We start from the raw sequence: 13,541 nt of genomic DNA, 5'->3' as shown, positions 1-13,541 counted from the left end.
CATATATTATAACATTGCAAGGCGGTTGTTTAATTGACATAAGATTGTAGGTAATGCCGTAATGCGACGTAAGACAGCTTGTACAAAACTGTCAAATTCGAGATGGCACCACGAGTAGAGGACAACACGTGTTTAAAGAATTCTCTGAATTCTTTCGGATGTTTAATACATGATCTACGTAAAAGAGTAGTGCATGTTTTACAATAGTTTGAAATTTATTTATTTGATATCGTACAATATTTATAAATAAGCTTATACTATAGATAGCATATATTGAACGAGAGGAAATAAAATATAACCTTCACAATGGTAAAAGAACAATTCAGAGAAACAGACGTAGCTCGCAAAATGTATGTAAATTACTTTAATTTGTTTTCCTAATAGATTTTTTATTATTATTTCCATCATTTTTAATATTAAGTGCTTTTAGAAAAATATATAGATTTGATAATATGAATAACTGAATTTCTTGTTAAATTATTTATCCTTGTACTTATCTAATTGATTAGATCTTTTGGTTAATGGAAAAAGTTAATAATAAAACTGTAATGCTTATCATATGTAACTGATATCTATTATTCTTTATCTACTTTATTCATTCACTTTTTATAATTAATTAGCTCTCATGTATCATTCGGAGTGGACAGCCGCCACAACATGGAAAGGCAAGCCCATATACATGTTGTGGCTAAAAATTTATATAATCAGGATGTTGAACATACTCCAGTTCCATATGGAGTTCTCGATAGGAAAATGGTAATTAAAATATAAGGACATTTTTTTCATATGTTAATGCTTTCTTTATAAATAATTGTTAATGTTAATTTATAGGGTACTTGTAATAATACTACCAGTTGTGTATCATGTGGTAAATCTTTAAACGAATGTATTGGACACTTTGGCTACATTGATTTAGAACTGCCTGTTTTTCATGTTGGTTATTTTAGATCTATCATTGGTATTCTTCAAACTATTTGTAAAGTAATTCATCATTTATTTCATTTAATTTCAAATTAGTTAATAACAGTGATAATAATTGTAATATTTTACTTCATAGAATTGTTCTCATGTTATGCTATCTAAAGCAGACAAAAAGCATTATTTAGCCAGAGTATTAAATCCTAATTTGGGATATTTAACACGTAAAGCATTACGTAAACAGATTCTAGATAAAGCTAAGAAAACTACAGTTTGTCAACATTGTCGGGATCTTAATGGAACTGTTAAAAAAGCTGGTTTACTTAAAATAGTGCATGAAAAGTATAAAGGGAAAAAGAAAATAGATGCTATTGTTCAACAAAAGTTAGCAGAATATAACAATGTGCTTGAGGATAATAAAGCATTAGAAGGAGTACTTCAAAGTGGTTTGATTAGTGTATTAAATCCTTTGGAGGTAAAAAATAAAATTCATTTATAATATTTTTTTCTATTTACCTCTTTTTGTAAAATTCTGTATTACAGAAACTATGTCATATTTTAAGGTACAAAGCATTTTGGAAAAAATACCAGAAAGTGAGATTCCTTTGTTATTGATGAATTCAGAGTGTGCATTACCAAAAGACTTAATATTGACAAGAATTCCTGTGCCACCAATTTGTATTAGACCTAGTGTTGTGTCTGATTTAAAAGCTGGTACAACAGAAGATCATTTAACAATGAAATTATCAGAAATAGTTTTTATCAATGATGTTATTCAGAAACATAGACAAAGTGGAGCTAAAGTACAAATGTACAATGAAGATTGGGAATTTCTACAATTGCATTGTGCCCTTTATATAAATAGTGAAATGTCTGGTATACCCCTAAATATGCAAGTATGTTATAAAGAATTATTGAATCTTTTGCTTACTTTAATATTTTAATGATAAATTATTGAACTATTTTAGCCAAAAAAATCTGGTAGAGGATTGGTTCAAAGATTAAAAGGAAAACAGGGTCGTTTTCGAGGAAATTTATCCGGTAAACGTGTAGATTTTTCTAGTCGTACTGTTATTTCACCAGATCCTAATCTGAGGATTGAGCAAGTAAGATTTCATTTAAATAAATTGTTTCAAACATTTAAATAATATATATATTTAATAATAAAATTGAATATATATATATATATATTTTACATTTTTTATTAGGTTGGTGTACCTATCCATGTTGCCAAAATTTTAACATATCCTGAAAGAGTAAATCCATCAAATATAGAACTAATGCGAAAACTTGTAAGGAATGGTCCAGATATACATCCAGGTGCAAATTTCATTCAACAAGGGAAAACACAATTTAAAAAATTTTTAAAATATGGTAACCGACAAAAAATTGCTCAAGATTTACAGGTAATTTCATTTGTATAAAATGTTGTTATGTACTTTATATGTACAAAATAATTAGTCATAATTAACCTAAATTATATAGTGCATAGTGGAATGTGGTATATTAATGGAAAGCTTAGAAATAGAGGACTTCAACTAAGAAGGTCTCAACTATTGCAAACCTATTTAGAAAATACAGGCTAAGATGTATAAACCCGACGCTGGTAATATTGTTCCTTCTCATGAATGTCTTTTTGCCAGTGAAATTGGCATATGTGTATCATCAGTATGTCAGTTACTAGAATGAGTCGATATTGGCTTGCATTAGATAAGAATGGGGCCGCTATTAGACTGTCGCTTGTGTTAGTGCCAAGAAAAACATTTTAGACTATATTTCCTAAATGGGATATTTGCAGTGGATGTTGATCGGTATATTATACTGCAGCAAAATAATTATATACATTTTGTTCAATAGTACGGTGATATCGTCGAAAGGCATCTGAGAGACGATGATGTAGTATTATTCAACAGGCAACCGTCGTTGCATAAATTAAGTATCATGGCACATAAAGCAAAAGTATTAGATCACAGAACATTTAGATTTAATGAGTGTGTTTGTACACCATATAATGCCGATTTTGACGGGGACGAAATGAATTTACACCTTCCCCAAACTGAAGAAGCAAGAGCAGAGGCTTTAATTTTAATGGGGGTAATATGCAAATGTCATATTAAACTCTTAAGCAGGGAAAGAATTTTTGCAAATTCCTACTTAAGGAGTGAATTATATTATGTTCCATATTAATGTATATATTGTAATATATAATACATATAATATATAACATATATATATATATATATATATATATATATAATAGTATTATAAAAATGATATTATCATTTACTTGCTTATAGAATAAATCAAATTTAGTTACACCTCGCAATGGAGAACTTTTAATAGCTGCGACACAAGATTTCATTACTGGTGGATATCTGCTGACACAAAAGGACATGTTTTTAAATAAAGCTCAAGCAAGTCAACTAGCTGGTTGTCTTCTAGCAGGACCTGATATTGCCATGTCTATAACTCTTCCTGAACCAGCTATTTTAAAGCCAAGCATGTTATGGACAGGGAAACAAATCTTTAGTTTAATTTTGAAACCTAATAGTACTTGTAATATTAAAGCTAATTTAAAAACAAAAGGAAGAGCTTATACTAGCAACCAGGAATTATGTATTAATGATTCTTGTACGTATAATTTTGTAGTATAATTTGTTGCTCTCCTTAAAACTGCAGGAAAATAATGAAAGTGATGAATTGCAGATGTTATTATCCGGAATTCAGAATTATTAGCAGGAACCATGGATAAATCGACTTTAGGTTCAGGATCAAAGCAGAATATATTTTATATTCTATTACGCGACTGGGGCGAAGATATTGCAACAATAGCTATGTGGCGACTAGCAAGAATGGCAAGTTTCTTTCTTATGAATAGAGGTTTTTCTATTGGTATTGGAGATGTTACACCAGGACAAGGACTTCTTAAAGCCAAAGAAAAGCTTTTAAATGCCGGGTAAATGTGCATTTTTTTTTTTGTAAATTATTAAATATCATGAATAAAAGTATCTACGAATAAGGTAGATTTGTTTTTTAACTATGATTTAGGTATTCTAAATGTACAGAATACATTCGTCAAATGGAAGAAGGACGTCTTGTATGCCAACCTGGCTGTTCAGAGGAAGAAACATTAGAAGCAATGATATTGAAAGAACTTTCAGTAATTCGTGATCATGCTGGTAAAGCATGTTTAAAAGAACTCCATCCAAGTAACAGTCCATTAATTATGGCATTGTCTGGCAGTAAAGGAAGCTTTATCAATATTTCTCAAATGATTGGTATGCTTGTCTATATACATATGTGTATACATATACAAAGAATATTTTGTTATATAATATTTTCATTCTAATTAGCGTGTGTGGGACAACAAGCTATTAGCGGTCATAGAGTTCCAAATGGATTTGAAGACAGAGCTCTACCACACTTTGAAAGACATTCAAAAATCCCTGCAGCTAAAGGTTTCGTAGAAAATTCATTCTATTCTGGTCTAACGCCAACGGAATTTTTCTTCCACACTATGGGTGGAAGAGAAGGTCTTGTTGATACAGCAGTTAAAACTGCAGAGACTGGTTACATGCAACGACGACTAGTTAAGAGTTTAGAAGATCTGTGCCTTCATTATGATATGACAGTTCGTAATTCAGTGGGGGATATTATACAAATATTGTATGGTGGCGATGGTCTAGATCCTACATACATGGAAGGTAAGATATTATTTATAATATCGATCACAAAGTAATCAAACAATTATTTTAATAGGAAAAGATTGCCCAGTGGATTATAAGAGAGTATTGGATCACGTAACAGCTAAGTCGCCATGTAAAAATGAAGAACCACTAGACGGTCCTGATCTAATTAAAGCTACAAATGAATTACTAGGTTCCAAAGATTGTGAATGCCTCAGTGAAGAATTTAAACAAGAATTATCGTAAGTATTAAGCATAACTACTGAAAATAAGATATTAAATATTATTTATTTCTGCAGCACATTCCTTAAAGGTGTAGCACGCAAAATAATACACCTGCGATATAATGCTCCATCGAATATACCTGTAATTTTCCAACTCGAACGAATCACAGTTTCTCAATTAGTTGAATTTATTCATACCTGTAAAGAAAAATATATGAAAGCAAAAATAGAACCAGGTACCGCTGTAGGTGCACTTGCCGCACAAAGTATTGGAGAACCGGGTACACAAATGACATTAAAAACATTTCACTTCGCCGGTGTAGCATCTATGAATATTACTCAGGGTGTACCGCGTATTAAAGAAATCATTAATGCAAATCCTAAGATTAGTACTCCAATCATCTCAGCAGCTTTAGTAAGTTCTACATTTAAATGCATTATAATGCATCTCAATAGCTATGTGTGTGAAAAAATAAACATGTTATTAAACATGTTAACATTTATTGATTCATTTACTAGGAAAATGACGTAGATCCGGAATATGCTAGAAGAGTAAAAGGCAGGATTGAAAAAACTACTTTAGGAGAAGTGACAGAATATATTGAAGAAGTTTATTTACCCGATGATTGTTTCTTATTGGTTAAGTTAGATATTGATAGAATAAAATTATTGAAGTTAGAAGTAGATGTTAACTCCATACGTTATTCGTAAGTGTACAAATTTATGTTTGCAACATAAAATAAAATATATTTTTTGGTAATAAAAATTTACATAAGTATACATTTAATTAATTGGCAACTAAATAATTAAATTAATAAATGATAATTTATATAGGATCTGTACATCAAAATTAAGATTGAATCCAAAATTAGTAAATGTTAGAGGAGATTCTATTATCACTGTGAATCCAAGTAAAAGTAAATACAGCATAAATTATGCTCTCACACAGCTTAAAGAGACAATTCCAAATATTGTTATAAAGGTAAAATGGGAAAATATATATATTAATATACTCATTATGAATAAATATACTTCCATAATTTTTAAACTGTATATGTCTTTTTATGATTATACAATTTATAGGGTTTACCGTCAGTTTCTAGAGCTGTAATTCATAACGATGATTCAAGTGGTAAAACAAGGTATAAATTGTTTGTAGAAGGAAACAATATGCGAGAAGTAATGGCAACTCTTGGCGTTTTGGGCAGAAAAACAACTTCAAACAATACTATTGAGGTAAATATAAAATTCACTTTTATTTACTTATCCATTATATAAATATGATGTTTTAGGTTTTCAAAACTTTAGGAATTGAGGCTGCAAGAGCAACTATAATGACAGAAATCAAATTGGTGATGGAAAATCATGGAATGAGTATTGATCGAAGACATCCAATGCTTGTAGCAGATTTAATGACTAGTAGAGGTGAAGTACTGGGTATTACAAGACAAGGCTTAGCTAAAATGAAGGAATCTGTCTTAAATTTAGCTTCGGTAAAATGTTATATATATTTATACTTTTTTAATATTACATTTAAATATATATTATGTACATATACAAAAATACTAATATATGATTATTTAACAGTTTGAAAAAACATCTGATCATCTATTTGATGCAGCTTATTATGGTCAAAAAGATGTTATTTGTGGTGTGTCTGAATCAATCATAATGGGTATTCCAGTTCCTGTAGGAACAGGAATTTTCAAGTTACTTCACAAATATCCTTTTCAAATTCATTTCTTCAAATTTAAAGAGACTAGTCAATTTACTATTTTAAATATTTGTTATATTTTTAATATATTATTTTCCTTATTAATAAAATACAGCTGACAAAGATGAGCCAAGAATAAGGGAATTGATATTTGACGATCCACAATTCAACAAAACTACAAAAACCACAAAAAAATTGTAAAGTAACTGTTGTATATTTTATAGCGAAATATTTAATGTACATAAATAAAAATATGTATATTAATGAAACTCGTACATTTTTTATATTTAGTAATTTGTTCCATTTAAAACTTATGTTTAAAATAAAAATGTGCTTTTAAATATAGATATACATATGTATAGTTGTATGTAACATATGTAAGTATAGTTGCTAAGAAACATGTTTGATCCATATTTGTTGTACATTAAATTACCATAACGCAATATATCTAGGATGAATCGACGATATTAGTTACGGTGACGTGTTTAGAATTTTAATATTTTCTTCATGAATAAAATTGTATAAGATATTCTACAACATTTCATTTATCAAATCATCTTTTGATTAAACGCATATCGGAATGGTAAATGAAACAGAATTTTGGGATGAAATTCGAAAAGACCTACCACGATATAAAAAGAGAAAACCCAGAGTTGTTCCTGCTTTCACCATTCAAGCTTTACAGGTAACACTTCAATATTCTAAACGTTATATTTATGTGAACTGATACTTATCTATAATATATTTAGGAAAACACTGTAGTTAAAAAACCTCCTCGATATGAATTGTATAAACCTCAACCACCTAAACCATCAACTTTTCGAAAATTCTATGAATGGGGCGTATTTCCAGTTGCATTGGAAAAGGATAAATATGGAACAAAACTTAGCTGGAAAGTTAACATCGAGGATTTAGATTTTCATCATTATTTACCGTTATTTTTTGATGGGTTAACGGAAACTGAACAACCGATTAAGTTTATAGTAGAACAGGGAATATCTGACATGTTAGAACACGGTGGTCCTAAAATTTTACCTGTTGTGCCACAATTAATAATTCCTATTAAAAGTGATTTTTCTTTTTATTCTAATAAAAGATTTTGCAAATTGTATAAAATTGTGTTTATACGATTTTATAAATTCTTGTTTATTGTAGAAGCCTTAAATACAAAAATGTCAGAAATTATGTGTACAACACTGAGAGCTCTTCAAAATCTTGTACGTTCTACAGATTGTGTTGGAGAAGCTTTAGTACCGTATTTTAGACAAATCTTACCAGTGCTTAATTTATTAAAAGATAGAAATGGTAAGATTTTAATCTACATTTATAATTTTATGTAAAGTGATAAAAATTAAATTTGACATTCCAGTAAATCTTGGAGAAGGTATCGATTACTCACAACAAAAAGGTGAAAACGTCGCAGATATAATACAAGAAACTCTTGAATTACTTGAAATATATGGAGGTGAAGATGCTTTTATAAATATTAAATATATGATTCCTACATACGAATCTTGTATGATGAATTAAATAATACCTATTTATATTGTCCACTAATTATCTAGTAATGATTTTAAACTGTAAAACTCTAAAACTATAAAAAAATATCTATTATCTTAAACATAATTGTTATTTATAAATATTATACAAAACATTATAAAGCATGGTAAATTATATAACACTCAATTATTCATACATAATGTCTGAATGCATGTTTCATTTCATTTCATTTACACTTTCCCAGCATCTTCCTTTAACGTTACCGTTCTGTTAAAAACGAGCTGTAAAAAGCGAATGAAATTAGTAAGAATAGTAATATTTAAATTTAAATACCATAGTTATAATTACTTTTTCTGATGTTGTATCCGGATCTACAGAGAAAAAGCCAATACGTTCAAATTGAAATTTTTCAAAAACTTTCGCCGAACGTGCCAAACTTGCATCAATATATCCAACGATTTCTTTCTTACTCTGTGGATTAATATCACTTAAGAAACCGTTTGGTACTTCATTAGAATCTTCAGGATTTTTGTGTTTAAATCTGAAAATTGTGTTATGAACAAATAGAACATTGTAACTATTAGATCAATAATAATAAATTATTACATTAACCCAATACTTACAAACGTTCATATAATCTAATGGATGCTAACACAGGATTTGATACCCAGTGTATAAAAGCTTTAGGCTTGTTAGTTTCAGAAATGGATTCTTGTGTAACAATCAAATTCACGATATTACCCATGTTATCTTTTTCAATTTTTTTGATCGTTAATACTATCCCTACATGCTTTAAACCAACGGATTGGTTTGGTGTTAAACGTCTAAAATCTTTTTCTGCTTTCTATAAATGCGTAACGACATCTTTAATAGAATCATAACAAATATTTTCTATCATATATTTGAACTGAAATAGCATTATATACCTCTTTGAAATCAGATGCCTCAATATATACAATTTCATCAAAGACAATCTCATGTTGTCCTTTATCTGGTTCATTAGGAAAGTTAGGAACTGTTAGTTTTATAGAATTTTCATGAGGAAAATTGCTAATGGTTACTTTTAATGGTTCTAGAACTGCCATATGTCGACTTGCAGTTAAATTTAAAAAATCTCTCACAGATGCCTCTAAAACAGCTGGATCAACAATTACTTGAGCACCAGTCACACCCATTTGTGCACAAAAATTATTTATAGCATCAGGTGGAAAACCACGTCTGCGAAGAGCTGTTAATGTAAATAATCTACAAAAAATATATATACAATAAGCATCAAAAATTTATATTTTCAAATTTATTAATATAGTGAATTTTTACATTAAAACATACCTTGGGTCATCCCAATCAGATACAATACCTTCATCAATCAACTTACTGATTTTTCTTTTAGAAACAACTGTATAGCATACATTTAATCTACCATACTCCCACTGCACAGGACAATAAATATCTAAAGCATTACAAAGCCAATAATAAGATGATCTTCTTGACTGAAATTCTTTGGTGCAAAGAGAATGAGTTATATTTTCTATGCTGTCACATAAGCAATGTGTATAATCATAAGTTGGATAAATACACCATTTATCTCCTGTCCTATGATGAGGAACATATTTTATTCTATATGCAACTGGATCTTGTTTCCCTTCTTCTAATGTTACTTTCATTCTTAATGTAGCTTCACCTTCCTCAAGCAACCCATCCTTCATATCCTATATAGAAAATTATAGAGTTAATCAAGAAATTTTATGATATAACTTAAAATTTTGTACATACCCATACATAATAAAATTAAAAACATTTAAATAATCAAAAATTTTAAGCTACAATAATTCATCTGAAATAAATAATTATTACGTGAAATAACTGTAAACTCTCTGAAATAGGTCTATTACGCCAGGGACTTGGAGGTGGGTTGAAACCTTTTATTTCTTCACTAGACTGATGACAAACATATGCTAAGTCCTTTTCAATGAGAACTATAGCCCATTCATACAACTGTTGAAAGTAATCAGAAGAATGAGTAATTTTAGCTGGTTTATACCCAAGCCATTCTACCATTTCACGAATACCAATAAAAAATTTCTCTTCTTCTTTTTCAGGATTTGTATCATCATAACGTAGATAACATATTCCATCATGGGCTGCTGCATACCTGCAATGGAATTATACTTGAAATATAATTTATATTACAGAAATTAAGAATCACATCTATAATACGATACAGCATACCCAAAATTAATATTAATTGCTTTTGCATGACCAATATGTAGAATTCCATTAGGTTCTGGTGGAAATCTAGTTATTACTTTGCCATCTGTTATTTTTAAATGTTCTTGAAGTAATTTGTGTGTATTTGGTGTTATAATATATCCTTCAGTTTTATAATTTTCGCCTGGTTTATGAAAATGAACTTTAGTTTTCATTAATTCACTTATTGTCTGAGCATCTGTTTTCTCATTTGTTGCTGTCACACCTTTTGATTCCACTAAATAACAGTTAGGCAGCTTTTTAATAATGAATTATAATACATAAATTACATATAGATGAACATATTATTTGCATTAATACCATTTGATTTACCTTTTTCTTTTCCTGACTTTTGTGCTTTTGCTTGCTTTGCTGGTTTAGGTAGTGGTACAAGATCAGAGTCACATTTTGGACCTAACAAATCAAGCATTTGAACATCAAATTCATTTTTCACTGCTTTTCCATCAGCCCATTTTAGAGTATTACGTACATGTTGCATTAATGGACCAATATTAAAATGGTACCTGTAAAAACATTTTGTTTTGTAAAACTCATAAAATTCTTAACAATATAAATGCCAAATTTTCAATATTAATGTTAAAAATATAACATATATACCTTTTCTCTATTATTTCCACTTTATGTGTGCTTATTACTTTCTCCACTTCACATTCTATTTCTTCTGGAGATATAACAATACCTATACCACATTCTTTCTCAAAATCAGATACATCGACATTTCCTTCTATATGATTAAGTAAATAATCTAACCCAACATCTAATCTTTGAGTTGTATCTAATTTCTTTTCAGCTATGTATTTAGCAAGAAATGACAATTTATTTGCAATCTGATTCTTAATTTTCGAAGCAAGTTGATATAACAAAATTCCAATTTCTGATGTAATAATTCCATACTTATTAGCCTACAAAAAATAACACATGGTATAATCAGATATTACAAAGGTATACCATATGTAGCAATAATGCTTACATTTTGTTCAAATATAAACAAGTGAAAAGGTTTATAATATATAATTCAAACTTATAAGATTACATCACTAAATAACAAAAAACGTAATTAAAAAGATATCTTGTATGTATAACTTACTAACCTCTATTATAGCAAGTTTCAAATTATTGGAAACTTGTTTGTTTTTTAGAGTTTCTTTAGCTTTTTGTTCACTTAAACCAATAGACTGAAATAATTTTACGTCGTCTTGTGAATCCATTGTCATATTTTCTTCTTTTCTCAATACGTAATTTAGTGTGATTTTAAAGCCGGGAATTAAGACATATGTGTACAAGATACTCGGTAAAATTACTTGGTAAATACGTGGATTTTAAAGCAATAATGTGATAAGGAATATAATCTTTTCCAAAGAAATTATTATATCTTTCTAAATATTAAATCTCGTATATTTATCGCTATGCTTATATTTTACAACCAATCAATTACATTTAAGATTTTTACATTTTATTAATTAAGAAATATGATAAAAAATTTAAATATATACAAATTTTATATAAGAATTATATTAAATTACTTTAATATTAAATAATGAAATCAATAAATTAATAAATTGACAAACTTTAAAAATATAAAATTTATTTTGCAGAAATATCCTAATCAACTATCATAAAATTACTAAATTTTTAATAGATAGATACAATATGTTTTACTTTCGATAAGATACCTATATTATCTTAAGTATCAAATTGATAGTATTCTTCATTAAAAAATTTTATATAACTGATATTTATTATTTAAAAAATAATACAAATTTAACACATGTTTTAATTAATTGAAAGTTAATATTTGGTTATGTTACACATATATTTGTGTACAATTAAAACTAATTGCCTTTCCAACAGATACACAAAATGTGACATTTTAAATTATTATTTATAAATAAAATACATATATGTACATACACATATACAAAAAGTAGTTAAAAATGAATGAAAGCGATGATGATGATTTACAGTTATGTCCTACGACACTTGCTGCCTTAAAAGAGTTTCTTAAAGAAAAGGAAGAAAGAGAAAATCAGTTAAAACATACTTTAGAAAATCAACATTTAGATGTCTCTTTTGATGAGAATTGGGTAAGTTAATTTTTACTAAATAGATTAGTAGTCCTTCTTAACAATTCATATTTATTTGTAAATTTGTGATTTGTGAAATAGTTTATTAATTAATTTTATATTTTACTATTAAGATGTTTAATGATTTAATAATTTGAATTTTAGCAATTAAGTCAGTTTTGGTATGATGACAAAACAACAGATACTCTTGTAAAAGGTGCTATACAATGTACAGAGTCTGATGGAAAAATTGCATTAATATCATGCCCTACACTTTATAGTAAACTGAAAAAAGCTTCTGGTGAACGAAAAGGTTTGAAAATATGTTATTTGTAATTTCATGATTTATGTAATATCAAATATGTTATTGTTATTATTAATATTAATTATTTATCTACAGTCACCCTTTTTGAGTATGATGAACGTTTTAAAGCATATGGTTCAGATTTTGTACCATACAATTATAAATTTCCTTTAAATATACCTGGAGATATGTCAAACTTTTACGATTTAGTGATAGCTGATCCACCATTTCTTTCTGATGAATGTTTAACAAAAACTGCCCTTACAATAAAATTCTTAGCCAAAAAGGATATTGTACTTTGTACAGGTACTTTTGATAATCAATAATCAATTTTTTAGTTCTTAATTACTTTTATTCTTACATTGCAGGTGCTATTATGAGCGATTTGGCAGAGAGATTATTGAATGTTAAAATTTGCAACTTTGTACCTCATCATCGAAATAATCTTGCAAATGAATTTTACTGTTATTCAAATTTCGATTTTGATAAAATGTTACAATAAAACTGTGTAATAAAGAAATTGTACACATATAAAATTTTAGCGTTCTATGTTACCTGGCATTACTAACTTAACTCAATATAAGAAGAAATTTAAATTTACGATTATTCGTTATTTTCAAATTTCATATATATTTTTTTGAGCTTATGTTACTTCCGGTATATTAAATACAATTTTTAATGTTTCTCGTATACGAATATTATCGAATATTTAATGAAAATATTTTTCTACCTAATCAAGTAATTTTTAGTATTGTAGAGAAAATTTTTATATACATTTAATTTCTTTTAATTAGGAGCTGAAAGATATTGGTAATACTGATACATTTGTAACATATTCGAATAAAATAATAAAATTTGATAATT

The 13,541-nt window shown here is 28.1% G+C and overlaps 4 protein-coding genes across 6 annotated transcripts; 3 read left to right on the top strand and 1 right to left on the bottom strand.

The window, feature by feature from the left end:
* Window positions 1-76: 76 nt before the first annotated feature.
* LOC138180321 (DNA-directed RNA polymerase III subunit RPC1) lies at window positions 77-6,811 on the top strand. 2 transcript variants are annotated; one of them, XM_069114083.1, is made up of 20 exons: window positions 77-350; window positions 621-756; window positions 832-981; window positions 1,058-1,393; window positions 1,482-1,814; window positions 1,887-2,024; window positions 2,127-2,324; window positions 2,776-3,012; window positions 3,216-3,549; window positions 3,625-3,874; window positions 3,967-4,196; window positions 4,272-4,622; window positions 4,678-4,846; window positions 4,904-5,243; window positions 5,348-5,535; window positions 5,663-5,810; window positions 5,912-6,064; window positions 6,121-6,321; window positions 6,416-6,549; window positions 6,656-6,811. In XM_069114083.1, the coding sequence occupies exons 1-20, from the start codon at window positions 307-309 to the stop codon at window positions 6,741-6,743; spliced, it is 4,158 nt and encodes a 1,385-aa protein (XP_068970184.1). In that variant the 5' UTR covers window positions 77-306; the 3' UTR covers window positions 6,744-6,811. The 2 variants fall into 2 exon arrangements, with proteins under 2 accessions (XP_068970184.1, XP_068970183.1); XM_069114082.1 differs by having other exon boundaries at window positions 6,416-6,811.
* A 111-nt stretch (window positions 6,812-6,922) lies between these two features.
* On the top strand, window positions 6,923-8,242 carry LOC138180325 (parkin coregulated gene protein homolog). The gene is made up of 4 exons (XM_069114090.1): window positions 6,923-7,227; window positions 7,292-7,610; window positions 7,698-7,847; window positions 7,912-8,242. Exons 1-4 carry the CDS (start codon window positions 7,123-7,125, stop codon window positions 8,070-8,072), a joined length of 735 nt encoding a protein of 244 aa, XP_068970191.1. The 5' UTR covers window positions 6,923-7,122; the 3' UTR covers window positions 8,073-8,242.
* On the bottom strand, window positions 8,188-11,533 carry GlnRS (Glutaminyl-tRNA synthetase). The gene is made up of 10 exons (XM_069114088.1): window positions 11,402-11,533; window positions 10,908-11,212; window positions 10,623-10,813; window positions 10,272-10,527; window positions 9,897-10,194; window positions 9,372-9,751; window positions 8,969-9,287; window positions 8,666-8,886; window positions 8,391-8,583; window positions 8,188-8,323 (listed from the first exon to the last, which is right to left on the bottom strand). Exons 1-10 carry the CDS (start codon window positions 11,522-11,524, stop codon window positions 8,273-8,275), a joined length of 2,337 nt encoding a protein of 778 aa, XP_068970189.1. The 5' UTR covers window positions 11,525-11,533; the 3' UTR covers window positions 8,188-8,272.
* On the top strand, window positions 11,476-13,213 carry LOC138180326 (EEF1A lysine methyltransferase 1). 2 transcript variants are annotated; one of them, XM_069114091.1, is made up of 5 exons: window positions 11,476-11,614; window positions 12,162-12,394; window positions 12,539-12,686; window positions 12,774-12,983; window positions 13,046-13,213. In XM_069114091.1, the coding sequence occupies exons 2-5, from the start codon at window positions 12,245-12,247 to the stop codon at window positions 13,177-13,179; spliced, it is 642 nt and encodes a 213-aa protein (XP_068970192.1). In that variant the 5' UTR covers window positions 11,476-11,614; window positions 12,162-12,244; the 3' UTR covers window positions 13,180-13,213. The 2 variants fall into 2 exon arrangements, with proteins under 2 accessions (XP_068970192.1, XP_068970193.1); XM_069114092.1 differs by lacking the exon at window positions 11,476-11,614 and adding an exon at window positions 11,906-11,958 and having other exon boundaries at window positions 12,167-12,394.
* The last annotated feature ends 328 nt before the right edge of the window (window positions 13,214-13,541 follow it).

This window comes from Bombus flavifrons, chromosome 5 (genome assembly GCF_040668555.2).
Source record: "Bombus flavifrons isolate JBK064 chromosome 5, iyBomFlav1_principal, whole genome shotgun sequence".
NCBI lineage: Eukaryota > Metazoa > Arthropoda > Insecta > Hymenoptera > Apidae > Bombus > Bombus flavifrons.
This window is presented reverse-complemented; position numbering and strand designations above follow the sequence as displayed.